Source organism: Buteo buteo, chromosome 4, assembly GCF_964188355.1.
Source record: "Buteo buteo chromosome 4, bButBut1.hap1.1, whole genome shotgun sequence".
Lineage (NCBI taxonomy): Eukaryota > Metazoa > Chordata > Aves > Accipitriformes > Accipitridae > Buteo > Buteo buteo.
In genome coordinates, this window is record NC_134174.1 from 64,410,247 (window position 1) to 64,428,254 (window position 18,008).

The 18,008-nt window shown below is 40.2% G+C and overlaps 1 protein-coding gene across 12 annotated transcripts in view; it reads right to left on the reverse strand.

The window, feature by feature from the left end:
* Positions 1-18,008, reverse strand: part of FGFR2 (fibroblast growth factor receptor 2) — an 87,039-nt gene that overhangs the window by 20,003 nt on the left and 49,028 nt on the right. For 5 of the 12 annotated variants that reach the window (XM_075026532.1, XM_075026531.1, XM_075026533.1 and 2 more), the window contains 3 exons: positions 12,620-12,810; positions 11,599-11,746; positions 7,455-7,658 (listed from right to left, as the gene is read on the reverse strand). In XM_075026532.1, coding sequence (XP_074882633.1) covers positions 7,455-7,658; positions 11,599-11,746; positions 12,620-12,810 — 543 coding nt within the window. Of the gene's footprint in view, positions 1-7,454; positions 7,659-9,835; positions 9,981-11,598; positions 11,747-12,619; positions 12,811-18,008 lie in introns of all 12 variants that reach the window. The other 7 variants (XM_075026536.1, XM_075026529.1, XM_075026535.1 and 4 more) reach the window with 4 other exon arrangements.

Here is an 18,008-nt window from a genome sequence, read left to right on the forward strand (position 1 = left end):
CTTGGCCAGCATCTTGGGACCCTGCCCAAGCTGGAAGCCTAGAACGTCAGAATAACTACCACTCTCGACCTTCGTCCTCATCACCTGGAGTCAACCCTGACACCAGGTTTGCTTATGTAAAGTGCCACCAGGCTACAATTTTGTTCCTGAAGTCTTATAACTAGATTAAAAAAAAAGCAATTATAAGCCAACAGATCCTAATAGCATTAGAGTGCATATCACTGATACACAGTGATATGAACACAAAATCCTCTTGTGTCTCAAGACACCTGATAAGCGCAACTTAGCGCTCCCTTATTTCAAGTCCAATTAACAATTACAGTGTCTCAGCCCACAGAATTACTTGAGCTCCTCAGAATGGGGCTGAAAAGCTTTTGCAACCATGTCATGCTCTTACACAAGAGTATGTATTTTGACAAGACAAGGCTAAGGCTCTCATACAAATTTCTCATCATGACTCTGACAACCTGTTTTGTCTGAGACGTCTTTTGGCAGGTCAACATCCTCAAACCCATCTCATCAAATGGGGTTGGCTTCTTGACACATTTTTCTGAGACCAGAGATTAAGACTGGAAAGAGGTTTTGTAAGGAAGAAAGTGTTAAGGACTGCTATAAAAATAATTAACCTTGGTAATCAGTTTTGCAGCTGACTGACAGACCTTTCTTGATATGAGAAGCTCCAGCTTCTGCATGCGAGATGTGGTATCTATGGAACAAGAGAGTATAACTGCACAAATAAGGCTACCATTCAAATAGGAGAGGTGGACTGCTTTCCCCCTTGTCCATCCAACCATCGTTAATGTTAATATTTACTTTCAGCAAATATAAGTATCTGACACATTCCTCTAGGCTAATAAATATGGTGACCACTTGGGATACAAAGAGAAAACTACTATTAAGGCAGACTACGTAGCTCTAAATAAATCAGTAAGTGAATACTGAACAGAGTCCTTCGAGAGAGATGCTGCTATGTCCAGCCTAGAGGGGAACATACCTGCTGGAGCTGAATTGCTCACTCAGAGCTGCATGGCAGGTCAGCGTGAGAACCTGGGCTGGAATTAGACTTTCACTTATGTTTTGCTCATTTTCATTATTTCACTACAGTTTAAAAATGATGCTTCATGAAATGAACTAGCTCAACACTAAGAAATGCGCAAATCTCCACAAACAATGTGCCAACTCCTCTGTCCCCCACGACTTCCCTTAGATTTAATTTCTCTTATTTCTGGTTTCCATTTTTAAATCTCTCTTACTGCAAACTTACTACTAATACTCTACAATCACTTCCTTCATGTTTCCAAAATTCACCCACCAGCCATTCTACCAAGATCTTTATTGAAGTCCTGATTTATTTATCAGTTTATTTATTAACATTGCCTTTACTTTCTCACCTTCCTTTGTCATTATACCCATTGTTTTCATGGGACATCAGGAAGGCATGGAAGTGAAGCTGTAAAATTTAGATGACATCCCTTATCTATCAGAAACGGCCCAAAATGTTCTGGGGTCTTTTTTTTCATGAATACAGTATTTGTATTAGACACTGTTCAGACTGCTGCCAGAGTTTCATCTTTTCACTAGCTCTTACACTCACAGTTCAGCAGTCTTAGCATGGTTAAAACCTATAAACATACACTTGCATCACCAGAGTATTTCAGTTTATTGCATTTCAAACACAGAAGTTAAATAGCAATAATGTATAGAAAAAACAGATGAAAGACTCTGCCAGTTTCCCTTTTAACACTATTGCACATGTTTAGTTCACACAATAACTGGATGATTGGCCAGAGATGCTGTAGGTAACCAAAGCGCATTAACGTGGATAGGAATGATGAGAAATCCAGAGGAACTATTCAGTGTCTGGGAGAAGAAAAATGGACTGTACTCCCAGGGAATATTCTTCTGATTGATTAATTGGAGCAGTACAAGGAGTTACGGGAGCTCAAGGGCTATAAAAATCTGTTCCAGAAAAGATGAAGCCAACCCAGGCTGGCCTGTGGTTGGAGGAGTTTTTCTGTTTCAAAATGGCCTTTCACCTTTTCTGCAATAGTAAAGAATTAACCTTTGAACTCATCCCTTAAGCATCTTTCTTCATTGCCTTAGAGTGCACTATAAAACAATGAGGAAAACCTTACCAACTCCAAGGTCAGTAGACATGGTCAGCTTCAATCTACATCTATACATTTAAGTAACAGCATATAGAAAGCTTTTTTTCCAGCTTGCTACTTGCAGCACTGCTCTCCAACCCCTTACCACGCAGGCTCAAGAACCGCTGAGGTTCCTGCCACGAACGCCACATTTCAGCCTGTGGAGTTGCTTTCAAGTCCGTGGATGCTCCTTTTGCTTTCAGTTACGCAAAGATTCAAGGTACATAGGACACAGGCATAACAGAGGCCATACTGAGTTTTTGCAGCGAGCTTGTAATTGTACATGGGCAATATACAGGCTCCAGGGTCACTTTTGGGTCTACCAAGTGCCAAGAAGCAGCAGCTGGACGTGTAGTCAAAATGCATTAATTTCTTGGGCAATCACCCAGCTCACCAATATGTGCTTCTCGGAAATAAAGGAAAAAAGCAGAGCCAGGGCAGAGAAGCAAGGAAGGGCACCTCATGTAGGAGAATTAGACATCTTCAAGGTCTACTCAGTGTGTTGATGACACCTGTTTTAAGTGAGGACACTACACTAAGGAGGTATTTTGAGTGCTTAATTAAAGCAAGGAAGGCAAAAGTCAGCTTAACTTGAGCAGAACACTGAAAGGACTATTGTGGTATACGTTAACCTCAACAGGAAGGCAGACTTCCACCGTAAAATATTCTTTCTGTGTTTCCTTTCTGCTTTTAGGAGGCCAGAACCAAGAAAAGTACCAGCCTCAGACAGATTTTTAGCTCCATATCTGCACTTCAGAAGGAGAAGAGCCCACTCTGTCCAAACCTCATGCACCAATGCATGATTATATCCCCATTTTAACAACATATTTTTCCTTCGGCCAAGACACTGTATTTAATCAGCTCCAAGATAATGGTTTACAAGCATTTCTAAGCAGTGGAGCATTTAAAACAAACAAATCTTTGCTGGAATCTTTAAATGCCATGTGGCAAAATCAGCTGCAGAGCAGTGTGTAATTGTCTGTAATTGATTATGAAGGGTGTTTTCCTCCACTGATGATTTATACCATGTCCCAAAGCCTAGATCTGTCAGTTCTGGCACTCATGCTGTGAGATTTTAGCAGCCATGCAGTGATTTCCTATAATTGTCAGTCTTTTTGAAGGCTCTGCTATAAAAGTTAATTTGAAGTCATATGCATATATGTATATAAATATAATTAGTAAGTAATGCTATTAGCTGTTGATAGAAACAGTCCATCCAAGTGACTGGATCTCGGAAAATAAAAGGTTAAATGCACTACATGAAACTGAGGATTACTAACATTAAGTACTGATATTTAAAACACACGCAGCACCACCACTTCATGAAAAGCACTCCTTTTGAAACACACAACAACAAAATAGCAAACGAGTACTACTAGGCAAGCCAATGGTTTCCATATAGAGAAATCCAAGCATAAAGCAAAAAACTAAAATAGGTATTAAGGTAAATTCCTTGCAAAATATCCTACTGACAGTTGTGTATTAATCTTTGTATGTCAGAGCCCATTCCTCAAAATGAATGATATTTTTACAGCTCAATACTATGTGAAATACTATGTTACTTTACTTGTTGCGGATTTCTTTTTTTCAGGTTTCAGCTGCCATCATCATTTCAAATCAGCTATTTTGCTGGGTGAGCTTAAGTCTTACTTAAAACCAATCAGTTTTTGTTCATCACAAATACACTCATTACATCTTTATGAAGGATTAGACTCAACAACAACAGTAGATACAAATTAATGGGAATGTATAAAATACTAAGCATAAGAAATCTTCCCTCCCTATTTAAGACACGTACATACACCCAAGCTGAAGGGATCCAAATTTGACAGATTAACTGTGATAGCACTAACGAAATGCTCCAGTGATGACAAATACGTGTACTTGACTTTGACTGGGCAAGTCACAAGAGATGGGACTGTCTTTTTGTCTGTTTCAATTACAATTTATTTGTGAAAAGTAAGTACTACAAAGCAGATGTATATCCTATCGAAGGCTACTCTACCTTTTGGTTCAGTGAACCTGTCACCTAAAGCCTATACTGCAAATCGGCTTGTGATGTTCAATCCTATAAATACTTCTTCCCCCTCCCTCGCAAGCTGGTACTTATATACAGAACACGGGTAATACCAACAGAGCACTGCACCTCTCTGCTTTTATATAAAGAAGAGGAACCACTTGCTGGATTTCCCCGTAAGCAGTTTCTATTTCGAAAACCAAGTACCAGATCCTAGTGAGGCTGAGGATTGTAGGGGGAGGGAACTGATAATTCCTGACTTCATCATGACCCTTCCTATGAATGTGAAAAGAACCACATTTTGGCAGGAAAAAAATGCCTGCATGTGGGGAATGATAAAATCCTGTAGTAGCTCAGACTAAATAGTGTACGAAAATCCAGGCCTGCAAACCAAACCATATGTTAACTCAGCAAGACTCTTAACCCGCTCAGACAAGATGGCATCACAGTCATGCAAATGCCTCTTCGGGAACCAGGCTTAATTTCATATCCAGATCCTTCGGGAGCTTGACCCAGCAGCAGAGAGCTTTGAAAACAATATCAAGAATTCCCCAATCTATGGCCTCATTTCTCTGGAATTCCAACAAATCCCATCACCCAGCCCCAGATCTCTGCCCAGCTCACACAGTCTACCTGCCACGAGCATCTCCCCTGCTCGCTCTCACTCATCCTCTCAACAACTCAGCCACTTTCTCCGTTCCTCCCACACACAGCACAAAGGCAAGGGAGAATCTTCTGTGATCAATCAATAAATAAAGGTTTACTGGCAAAAACCCAGCAGGCTTTAAATACAATCCTCTAAAATACAAATAAACTGAAACAAAAAAGGAAGCCTGGCGATAAAACAAAACAGAGTTGAATAATCCAGAAACACACACCCATTAAATAAAACACCTCCTGGATTATTTTTTAATTCTTGATTTGTGACAACAATTCCAAAATCCAAAACCAGCTTTAAAAGATGCAGAAAATAAAGAACTGCTGCAGCCTTAGAGACCAAGGAGATGCTAACAGAAAAATAAAGGAATATTCACTGTTGATGAGCAAGTCTTCAGGGACTGCTCATCTCATCCTGCCTCTGCAAGCTAATACAAGCAATTAGTGAAATGACCAGTGAAATCATCAAAACAGAGACACAGATTTCTTTTAACGCTTATAGTAGTTACATTTCCCTCTGTGAAGATACAAAAGCAGAGAGCCCTTCAATGAGAAACTCCTGTTAATAAAAAAAGTACTCGGGAGAATTGAGAGTAGTGGAATTTTTGCTTAGGGGTTGAAATAGGATTTGCACTTTCAAACCTTCCCACTTTTAAAAGCAAAATGCAATTTTTGCTAAGAAAACATAGAAAACCAAAATAAACCGATAAAACCCTATCTGACAAGCATGCTGTAAGGCAGGGATTTTTTTCCTCTGTGAAAACAATAGCTTTGGAGAAGGTCCATATTGCATCATTTAATGATAAATAACTAAACTGAGGGCAGTGGTTGGCACTGCTGTCACACGCAATGAAATAACACTCTCCCCCCAAGGAACCATTTCCAACTGACACAGCTGAGCTCACACCAAACTCTTGGTATTTTTTATGCCATTGACTTATTTCTGAGTCGTTACGATGCTTTTATATTCAGGCAAAAATCTAATAAATGTCTTATCTAAGCAGCTGATATGTATCTCTCTCTGGTTAAGCATACAACATTTGAAAAGCCTTCTTTATCCAGAAAGCTACACAGATTTTTAGCCATAGAGATGTGTGAAATGAGCCGAGGGCTTCCCATCACTCTTTCTGATACTCTCAGAGTCAAAAGTCCCTCTTCTTCCCAGTGATTTCCAAGCAAATGACTAAAATCATAACATTACAAAAAAACAAGAACTGGCAAAGCAAGCCAGAAAAAATAAGAATTAACATTTTTGCTCATAAAACAAACCAAATATTTTTCAGATAGGACAAAGTTCATGCCCCCCACCTCAAGACTTTGTAAAATACTGCACTTTAGAGGAAGATGGCTAAAGCATTACTACTCTGTAGTATTTTTAACCAAGGAGATGCAGAAACCTTGAAACAAGGGTTCAGAAAAAAAGTAATATTGTTCGAAGTCCCAAGACCAAGCTCCACCCTAGCTCTGTCCAATCATGCATCTAAATTTCAAATACTTAACCACACTGAAGAACTATTTTTAAGGTACATGTATTACTCTGACAGTGATAATATTCTGGACAGGCTGTAAAAACAATCTGCAGAAATTCTGCACAATCTATTCATGATGCAGATGAACCCAAACTAAACCCTCAGATCCAAACCCCCTGACCAGAGCCTGGATCCAACCCCCACAGAAGGTTCCTATTTTGAATAATGTGGTAAACCACAGCCTCAGATGCCAACACCCCTCTGCCTCGCGGGGCTGAAACCTGGGGGTGGATTCGGGGGGTTCAGAGGTCTGTCCTGAAGACCTACTGCAAGAAAATCAAAACGTATTAAACTCCAGCTTCAAAAGAAACAAGTCTTTCAGGTGAGGACAGTATGTGGGAACGGAGGCTGTTTTGGCAAGTGATGGCCTGTGACAAAGCCAAAGTCCTACTTGTTTAACTGGTTTGTTGTTGGTGTTATTGCCCTCTCCAGAAACGCTCACTGCCAGCCACAAGCAATTATAAAATATATTTCATGCTGTTGTATGCGTTTTAAATCTGACATTTGCTTTTGTTCCTCACTCAAAAGCATCAGCATCTTAATCAAACTGAGATCTGATATAGTATCTCCCCTATTTTTACTTTATTACGGGTTTTTTTTCTATTTTGGGGTGGTTGCTTGGCTATGAAATTCCTTCTCCTCAGTCCTCAAAATTCTTCCTGAAAAATACCTCTCTGTATCTGGTACCTAGTTACTATAATAATAGTCACCTTAGAAACATTATAAATACACAATTAAATAGGATTCTGTTCCAAAGTCCATTAAGTCAGTAAAAATTTTTCCATTGACTTCAATGAGCTGTAGGATCAGGCCCCAAAATACTTTAAATACATTTTTTTCCATCTATAGACTGCTATTACAGAACATATTCAATTTTTTACATTTCTCCTCTAACATCCCTGCCCTGATTTTTTCGCCTTGAGATACACATTGCTATGTTAAGATGTACATTCTTCCCATGCCAGTCTCCCAGGTGCTAGATTAAATCCCACCCCTACTACAATTTGGTATAACGCTGACTTGTTCCCCTTTCCAAAGCTTTCATCAGAAGGACGTGCTGGCTTAGTTGTTTGGTAAAAGTTTTTTAAACTCTTTATCTACTTTCTGTTACCTGTCTGCGCAGAGGGATTCGCTTTGTCAGCTTATGGACAGCGGGCTGGCTGCTGAAATCGGGCTTCTTGGTGGTGTTCTTCATGCGACACAGGATGACTGTCAGCACCATGCAGGCAATTAAGAAGACCCCTATGCAGTAAATTGCTATTTCCAGGTAGTCTGGAGATGTCGGATATTCTTTTTCTTTTTCAGGAGCTGGATTGGAAGTTTTTAGGAGGGAACAATCATGCCACAGAGTTAGCACACAGTACAAGCATAGTTCAGTACAGTGCTTGGAACAACTTGAAATGGGAAAATATCAGCAATTCTTGCAGTGACTGTGTGACATACAGAATACTGTGAATGTTTAGGCCATCTTGCAATCTGAGAGTAATTCCTCTTTCTAGATCACTGCTTTTAACTTCTCAGTTTGCCACTGAGTGTGAGCTTGTGCATGTATGTATACATACACAGACATATACATGTGTCTGCCTAGATAAGTAGATACATATACATTGAAATATGGGATGATCAGGCATAATTTGGGTGGAAAAGAAAAAACTGAAGTGTTCAAACTAGGCTCAGGATCATTTTGTTGCTCAAGTCGAACTTCAAAAGCATGTAGTTCTTTTTAACCACATAAAGACACAATTAAAGATAAAATACTGAATTAGTTAGCCTAACAGAAAAGTGTCTAAATTCACGAACAGACATTTGGGCTTGAGTCTGCATTGCCTGTTTATCCAAAATTTTCGCTGGGATCTCAAAATGCAGAGGGAAGGCAGGATGAATCTGTCCCTCATCTGTTTCTAAACTCAGGTTAGGGGTTTCAGGAGAGTTTCAAGGACCTGGACGCCCAGCTGCTTAACTTGTTGCGGTTCATGCCAGGTGCCTAACTCCCCTGAGGTCCTCTGAAGAGCCCAGTGTCAAATTAAAAAGCATTACGCAAGCGAAAGCTAAATTGCTAGCAATACTTTAATTAATGAGTCCTCTGTTGTGAGGACTGCATATTTCAAGTAACCTCATCACTGGTTACTAGTCTATGAGATTAGATTTTAGTGGGAGTGGTTCTACATAGCTGTTACTCTGATTGAAACCATTTTGAAATTATCTTCAAGACAGTTATATGTGCAAGCACTGTCCCTAATCCCTTATCTGGGATACAACCCCCGGATAAACAGCATTCCACAGCAATCAGTGGTCACTCCGCAAGCAATGCACGTTCAAGCTGAAATTTTCTTGTGCCTCATTCTAGGCTTATAAAAATATTTCATTCCAGAAAATCGGTTAAAAAAAAAAACCCGCTGTTCAAGCACTTGCAAAATGCAAACACTGCTAGCAGAAGCAAGCTCTACACAAGTACTGCTTTGCCTGCTTGGTGACAGACCACGCAGGCTCAGTGTTCACATAAGAGTGAGATTAAATAAAGTTGCCTTGTTCAATATATTTTAACAAAGGATAAGAAATTATCTGCAAAACGTGGGAACATTCCACTCCAGTCATCTGAACCTCAGCAATATGCACATGCAGGTTTTGTACCTTTTACTTAGGATTAACAATCAATAAATGCTAAGCACAAGATGACCCAGCAAACCTCAGGTGGTTCATGTTTTTTTCTTTCAAAGGAACTCCTAAGGCAGCTGCCAACAGTTATAAATGAGAAAATTTGACTAGTGTCAAAACCAACTACGGTTACATCTTCTAACAGCTGATAACAATTTTCAGGCAATAAAGCACATTGATGTTTGTTTCTTTTAAGGACAGAAACATCATCAACCCCAGAACAGCAAGACATGCTTTGCAGTAAAAGCAAATGACTACTTGTTTTCTTAGAGCATGCAATGTTTAAAGATGCATGGAGCCGATTCCCAAGATATGGAAGGCACTGCTTCTGTACACAATCCATTGGCATTAAAATTAGAATTCCCGTAAGAGATTTGGATGATAGGTAAGAGTGAATTTAAGCACACTGAATAGCTCAGGTATTTTAACAAACCAGGACATGACTGTGGCCAAATTAGTCCCAAAGCTTCATAAGAAACTTTGAATTTCCTCCCCTTGAAAAAGTTTACAATGATTAATGTGCTGATTTTCAGTTATCTCACTGACATGCTAAGGAAATACAGTTCCTTAGCATTTCTGATGGATATTTAACAGATGTAAAAATATTTCAATTAAGTTCAAAAGCCATTTCCCCCCTCCTTTTATGTTGTTAGGTTTTTGGAGTTGCAAAGGTGTGACAAAACTATTCATTGGCTTGAGACAACTGCTTTTAAAAAAGAAAATAAATCATTGTAAAACTCCTTTTCTGAGACAGAAGCGGTGCTAATTCTGCAGCAATCAACAAGGGGAAAAAAAAAGAGGAAAAACCACGGAAAGAGAGCAGTGTATACCTGGCAGAACTGTCAACCATGCAGTGTGAAAGGATATCCCAATAGAATTACCCGCCAAGCATGTATACTCCCCAGCATCCTCAAAAGTTACATTCCGTATATAGAGAACCTCAATTTCTTTGTCCGTGGTGTTAACACCGGCAGCCTAAAAAAAAACAAAAGAGGGAAGCAAGAGAAAAAGCTAGACATCGAGAGAATTCTTGTGGATAGGGAGATGGAGCCACAGGGCTTTGCACTTTGTAAAGGCAGAGGTGTAGAGATGCAAAGCTCCTTCCCCATCCACAATCCCTCATCCAAAAGGCGTTTACCAACAGGTCCCAGCTCACCTCAGAAAGTAATCAACACCCTTCACCAGACCTAAACTCACCACCTAGACATGCATGCAATCAAATAACATGGAAAAATTATCCCACAAAGCTTTTTTTTTCTTCTTCTTTTTTAATAAAAGAAAGTTGAAAGAAAAACAATGAGAAAACAAAGTAGGACAGAATGGGGGATCCTTCACTTGTAGTTACCTGTTTCAGAGGAATGAAATTACTATAAAAATGTACTCTGAAAGGATTAGAAAATAATAATAATAAAAAAAAAGGCAAATTCTGCTCCAAAAGACAGAACTTAGTAGCTGTCTTAGGCAGTCTATGGTCCTTGCATCATCCACTGCACTACACTTCAATATTGTATGTTGTGCAGTGTTGCCAAATCTCGTTTTAATCTGAAGTTTGGTAATATTAGAAGCACAGTGGAAGGTATCTCAGCTCTTGTTCAAAAAAGATCAGTTGTAGCTCTCGGAGATGTGGAGAAAAACTGGACCCCAAAGGTTCAAGAACCAGGAGACAGAAATAAAATATATTTTTCTAAATCTTAGAGACTGAGAAAAAAAGTCTGGAAGTTTTGGGGTTTTTTCTGGTCTCCTTCCAGACTTGCTAAATCTCTGGCTTGACAAGTCATTATGCACCAAACCAATCAGTGTATCAGTGATTATCCAAACTCGTACAAATAGAGTAAAACTTAGACCTGGAACTTTCCAGCTGTCCCCAGATGGGTGCAGCAGGGCATCAGCGTCAAGGTCTCTATGATGGAGATTTAGAGAAATTACTGTTTGCTGCTTTTTGTCTCTGTTCCCTTCAAAAATGTTACACTGAAATACATGATGAGCGAATAAACGGATTTTTACCAGACCATTTTAAAGTGAATTTAGTTGTGAGTTGTAGTCACATTGTTGTCAGTCTTTATTGTTATTGATGGGTTATTACCCAGTTAATAATGGGTGAATAACAACCGGAAAACCCTTCCACCCTGCACAGTCACAGGTGACGTGGGAAGTTTTAAGTGACTAAACTGACCTGACTTATGCTTCAGTGGGTACTTATGTGAACACTTCATATATATAAAATATATACATACATACATATGTATATATAAATATACACTAATTAGGTCATAATTATATTATTCAACAAGTACCCTATATGTGAACTGCAAAGTATGCAGAATTAACAACAAAACTGGACGTAAACACACAGACACAAAGACACCAAACACAAGAGAGAATAAAGATCAGCATCAGAAACCAGTGCTTATGATACACACAGAATATTGTGGGAATTTTTCCATGGCTGCTGGTGTAATACCAGTTGCATCACCAAAGGAGGATTACACATATACCACAAGGCCAAAGAGTTATCCTACAAGCTGCCTGCAGTCTCCCAAAGCACCATTTTTTCCAGCTTCTACATCCAGCTTGCTTTAAAAAACATTGTTACCTTGAATACTTGGCAGAACAGAGAGCCAGGCAGACTGGTTGGCCTCCCCTATATAATTGGAGACCTTACAAATATATTCTCCAGCGTCCGCCTCTGTCACATTGTACAGTGTCAGCACTTCAGCATTGGAACTATTTATCCCCGAATGCTAGAATAGACCAATAACACAGGAGAACAATGTCACTGCTGCCCAAAACGGACACCGATCTGTCTATGGTCCCACCACCAACGCGTCATAAGAATATGCCTTCCACTTCATACAGGTATCAGCGTCAAAACATTGAGGGTTTGGGGCTTGTTTGGGTTTTCTGTTGGGTTTTGGTTGGTTGTTTTGGTTTTTTTTTTAAATCCAAAGCATCAGACAAGGAGTTAGAAAACAGCAGCGTGGGGGGAAAAAGCACCGGGGCTGGTACACCGGCCGTGTGGAACAAGATGGTATAGAGCTGGCTGTCCTGCCTGCCAGCGCGCTGAGTTTTGGCAATGCCACCCAGCTCGGAAAACTTTGGAGTTTCCTTGGTCAGGCTTGCTCAAAACACCTGCCGGCAGGAATGACAGCACCAATCCGCCGGCGAAAAACAGACATCTCTGCAGGCTCAGCATCCAGAAAACCCAATCCTGCCAACAAGGTTTTGGCAGCAGGTGTCACATTACTTTGAAATAAAGAGGCTGAAGAAACATGAAAGAAATGGAGTAGATTGTCCCAGCTATGTTTTGGATGCGTTCTACCCATACATAAATGTCAATAATGTTCTTTAAGAGGGTTTTCATTTTTTTCTGAATAAGTCACGCCTGAAACATTCAGAGATAAAGGAGTTGACGGAAGTAAAAAAGAGCAAAACAGTGTCTATAAGCTGCACAATTAGCATTTAGACAATCAAATGTTTATCTAACTCATTATTTCATTTGTAATATCAACACTTCCAGTTTCAGAAGTTCAGATCTCAAAATTCCTGGATTTACATCAAATAAATTCAATGCTTTAAAGAAGCCATCACCATCGCCGGCATCTGTAAAGCCTCACCTTTAAAACCTGAAGATACGGCAGTCCATCTGGTCCGTATTTACTGCCATTCTTCTCTACATGTTTTATCCACTGAATATGAGGCTGAGCATCGCTGTAGACTTTGCAGACAAACTCGACGTCACCTCCAACGACGGCAGAGGCATTTGCTGGAAGGCCAGCTTGGAGGATGGGCCGGTGCGGTGATCGCTCTGGTCGGGTGGGGAGGGGGAGCAAGGAGCAAGAGAGAGAGAGAGAAATAAAGATGCATAAATAAGCAGAGCTGCCAAGAAAACTGTAAGTGAACTCGAGCCAAAAAGCCCTGTAAGCCTGTTGGCTGACTCCTCTGAAATAACACTGCAGCCAAAACGTATAACAAAAACTACAGTTCAAAGGAGATGACTTGAGCACTACACTTGTAATATATAGAATAACTATTTGGGGGAGGAGACAAACCGTGCTTAAAAACTTTTAAGCGTTTTTCATAGTTCAACTCAGCAAGAATTAAGTACAATATCCTCCTTTTTCTTTTTTGAGCTATTGTAATAAGTACGTCTGGGTTTTACAACATTCTAATTAGACTTAACCTCCACAAATTAAGAAGAAAGATTATTGATTACTTTTAAAAACTGATTAATGTATTAAAATAAACCAAAGGGAATTTCTCAAAACTAGCAGCAGAAGTCTCACCACTGAAACTCCTCACGCGGGATGCACATACCAGACAGCTCGACTTTTCAAAACGCTCTGACCAGTACTGCCACGATAGCTGCTCTCTGTTACCCTCATCCAGCAGCAGAAATACCAGTTCATTCTTATTCTGAGCAGGACGCAGGGAAATAAAGAGTGCTCTGGAAAACTGCAGTGTATTTAATGTGAGCCAATAGAGTTTTTAATCTATAGACTTGCTTAAGTTTGCGTCACTGAATATACCAAGTGTACCCTGTATCATCTGGGTGCCCAGAGAGCCACTGCAGCCAGCGGTCCCAGCCCAATTTTTGCAATACATAGTCTTTGGGGAAAGCCTCGATGCCCTCAGCTAGGACGGCGAGGCAGCTTTCCATCACCCTCACTAAGCCCGATCTAAAAGCTGCTAAAACCTTCTGGGTGGTGGGCAGTGCGTGAGCCAGCTCCCCAGCCCCCAGGGCCACCAACAGCATTTTTTGCTGGACAAGGCAAGTGGGCAAAGCATAAAAACTTTCTCTTATGTCATGTTTGAATGAGAAGCCCTCAAAATGACAGCCCTGGTTACCAAATAGCTTTATTATCCAGTGAGAGGGATGGACAATGCCACCCTCCCCAGAAAACCTTCAGAGAGCTGCAGTTTCATCAGCCGAGCTGGGAACTCACCACCTTCTTCACGCAAACTTAATTCCGTCCATTTCTTTTTATAAGAAATTAAAGTTAATACTGACCTACATATACTTTCAACTTATGAATTAGAAGTGAAATGCCCATTGCCCATCCCCAGCCTGAGTTGAGATGTCTGTTCTCCCCTTCTCCAGGAATTCTTTCAAAGATAAGTAAAAAACAGCAGACCTAAATATTTATTTTTAGAGGCTGTACACTGTGAAAGCTTTGCCCTTACGAGCCAAACCAACTGAATTTCAAATCAAGTGTTCCTTCTTAAACATACTAGTTTCCAATAAACTGTTTCACAAGCAAACATTGCAAGTATAATAGCAAATAATGATGCCCATGGAACAATGGGATCTTTTATACAGTCCAATATATTTGGCATGCAGCAAACATCTACTGGGAATTTATTCACTGAGGCTATGCTGGCAGCATACTACAAAGCAGCAGTCTTATTTTACTTGTGGCAAAAGTGCGTTTGTGTTGCAGTTATTAAATTATTCCATGGCTACGTGTGTCATTTTCAAAGATCTAGGAATGGTTTAATATTTTTTAATTTGTAAATTACAGTAGAAAATATAAATTACTATTTTACAGTTCTGGAGTGAACTTTTAGTTTCTCACCTTATACTAAATAAGCTCTAATTCCATCTCCCTCGCTCCTTCATTTGGGTACAAAAACAGCAAGCAAAAATCTCTCTTTAATAGAAACCTTACACCATCTTCCAAAACTTATTACAGCTGCCTTCAGTATAAAATGAAACCTTAGAGAATGTTATTTAAAATGTTTTTTAGAAGTCAGTAGGCCTCATGTTTCATTTCTCCACATCAGGGTTTGATTTCCTTTGTGACCTTATTCTCTGCCCTTAAACAAACCAGAGAATGAGACCTGAAACATCTTGGAAAAGTTCCTACTATGCCAGCATCAACACATGAAATGTGTTTAGTTTATCCCGATAGCCATCAATGATTTAATCTTTTATTGATGACGGTCAAACATTTCCTCTACCAAAAAAAAGAGGAGGCAAAGCAAAGAAGTAGAAGCGAAGTTCTTACATTCCTGGTCCCAAATTCCTTTTAAAAAACTAAATAAAGTGCATGCATATGTATAGGTGTATGTGTATAGCCACTTCTGAAATGTCTTCTCTAAGGGTAAATATGTTAAAAATAAACTTTAGTTGCCCTCCAACATATGGAGCGATGATTAGTGTTCGTCAACTCCCCCGCTTCAGCAGAAGGGAGTATTCCTATGCCCACACAGGCAAACAGCACAGAAAAATACAGCCATCATGATGCAAATTCAGCAAGGTTTCCTGACAAACCTGGAGACCAAGGACTGCAAGAAATACACTCGGTATTGGGGAAAATAACTAAATATGGAGAAATTTCCACTAATTACAAATGACGAAGTATAATTCTGTACAGTACCATTTTTTGGAAATAGTCATTTCAGGATGTTATCCTGTCTTTCCTATTTCTTTGCAAACAATGCACATCTCAGGACACTGCTTAAGCATACGTACTGTCAAAACCATCTTCGTAAATCTCACATCACTATTTAGCATTTAAAATAAAAGCCATACGCTTGTAACCAGGTATCATCACTCAAACAACTGGCTACACTAATATTAGATGGAAACGGAGTGCTCTTTTTTACAGAAGACTAGCAAAAGAGTCAAAGTTGCCTTTTAAAAAAAAAAACTTAAAGGTTGGTGACACTAATTTTATCAGTAGCCTTACATAACCTAATAATTATAATCAGGATCATCACTATAGTGACCATATAAATCTCTAGTTATTGAACTCAGACAAACAGTATTTTCATACAAAACAAGTTGGCAACCAATCTCATAGCTCTGTAGCCCTACTGATTTCAATATTCCCCTTGCTTATTAATATTGAATTGAATCAGAACCTCAAGAAATAAATCTTTGCCACCTGACCACTGAAATTTCAGTGTTCCACTCTCATTGCTAACACATTTCAAAAACAAGTCAACAGCATATGCTATAATACAGGAAATCACCCCGTAGATTACCTGTCTTCAAGCATACTAAACAGTACATCATAAGGACCATAAAAAGTAGTAGATACTAATTTTATTACCATAAATATTAGTTACTTAGTGAACTACATACAGGATCTACAAGGTTTTTCATAGACATGCCCTGCTTTCTCAAACACACCTTCCTGGTTCAACTGAAATGTTTCAGATGTTTAAAAGAAAATGTAATGGGTGTTTAAAAATTTTTTAAATTGAAAAATATTTTCCGTACACTGCACTGAGCCAAACTGATAATTACATATAAATCTCCATAGCTTACATTTCATTTTTATTCTAGTTCTTCCCAAAGTCTAACTTTATAATACTTTTTAAAGAGAAAGCATGCTTAATGCTGGATCCCAGCTTAAGAGACAAACACCAGCTGGCTTTCTTCAACTTGCAGACACAAAACCAACATCATCCCCATTTGAGAAGTCAATTATCTACAAAAGGCAGAGCGAAAATAATTGCTCACATGAGGAATATCATAATCAATGCTACAAGCATCTAAATATTACACCACCATAGAAGTGCCCAGGGCTTGAGCATTTCTGCTCAGAATTGTTTGAGCAATTCTGCTTATCTGTAGACAAACAGACTCACTATCTGAAAAGACAACTGACAAAGAGACCTGCCCAATGGCTTAGAAGAAACTGCCATTTAGCCTGTTAATGTTAAAACTTCAGAATACCTTCCTCCAAGAGAGAAAACTGCAAAGAATCCAGGAAAGCTGGAAAATTCCAAGTCCCCGAAAAACTGGCGCAACGGAAGGAGCTGCCCAGGGAGCTCCCAGCCCTGCAGGACACCTCGAGATGGGTGGGAGCCCATCCTGCCGCAGACGATGGAGGGAGAAGTGACTGGAAGGACTAGCTTGGAAATGACTACTGGAGCCTGCACCCTTCACAAGGAGGTCCTGAGAATTGGCTCTTTAAGAAGTTTAACTCCCTGGACAGGTGTTTCCTACAAAAAGCCCTCATGTCTCTCCCATCCTTGGCTTTATCTCCTCCAATTCTATTTTATTTTTTTTTGCTGACCAGCTGCAGCCAACACGGAGGGCATCAGAGAAGAGACAGACAGGAAAGTCACGATGCAGACGTACAAGATGAAGACGCTGGGGTACAGAGGTGGGCGATAGGGGCCGAAACCCAACTTTCACAGCCAACAGAGCAGAAGATGCGGTCCCACCACCCCGCTCCTAGCGTGGGCTGTGCAGGGATGGAAAAACCGCGGGACGAGAGGCTGCTCGCCGAGCACGCCAGCGGAGGGAAGCCATAGGGCAAGATTTACTGCTGCCAGAGGCCCAAGTCGAGCATATTGTGGCTGAAAGAGTGGCTCTGCCGCTACCGGAGTGCCTTGGCAGGGAGCGGAGACAATAACCCCGGAAAGGGCGAGTGCTGGGTCCCATCCCGAGGCCAAGTCTCCTTAGCAACCTGGCTGTGCCAGGGGCTGAGAAGAGCTCTGGTAATTGTCTATCCAAGGCTCCTTGTCACCCTAGCACAGACAGTTCAGGACCTTTCATGGGAGCTAAAAGCCAGAACCAAAGCCCATTGAAGTCAGGGGGAAAACTCACATGGAATTCAATGGGCTTTGGATAAGGCATCTGATTCATTTCAGAAGAAAAATGAAAACTACTCTTATTTTCTCCTTTTGAATGTGCTTGTTTCCTCTCCTTGCAAATGTGTGATTCAAGTGCGGGATAGAAAAATAAAAGCTGAATGGCAAATGCAAGACCAGACATGAGTTCTGGGGACAATGAAGGGATCCTCAATTAAGGGGGGGAGGAAGGGGAGAGGGAGAAAAAAGTTATCTAATTCTTTTCCACAATTTTTCATTAGGCACATTTATGAGAGTCTTCAACACCAGTTTTGAAATGCTACTGACTCCTAAGGAGTCATCTTGACAGCTGCCACTGTGAAGTTACAGAGGGCTCCTTCAAATGATGCCTCTCAGTGCATCAGTAACCTTTCTGGATCGATAGCCCCTGGTAGAGATTTTGTGTATACAGCCATC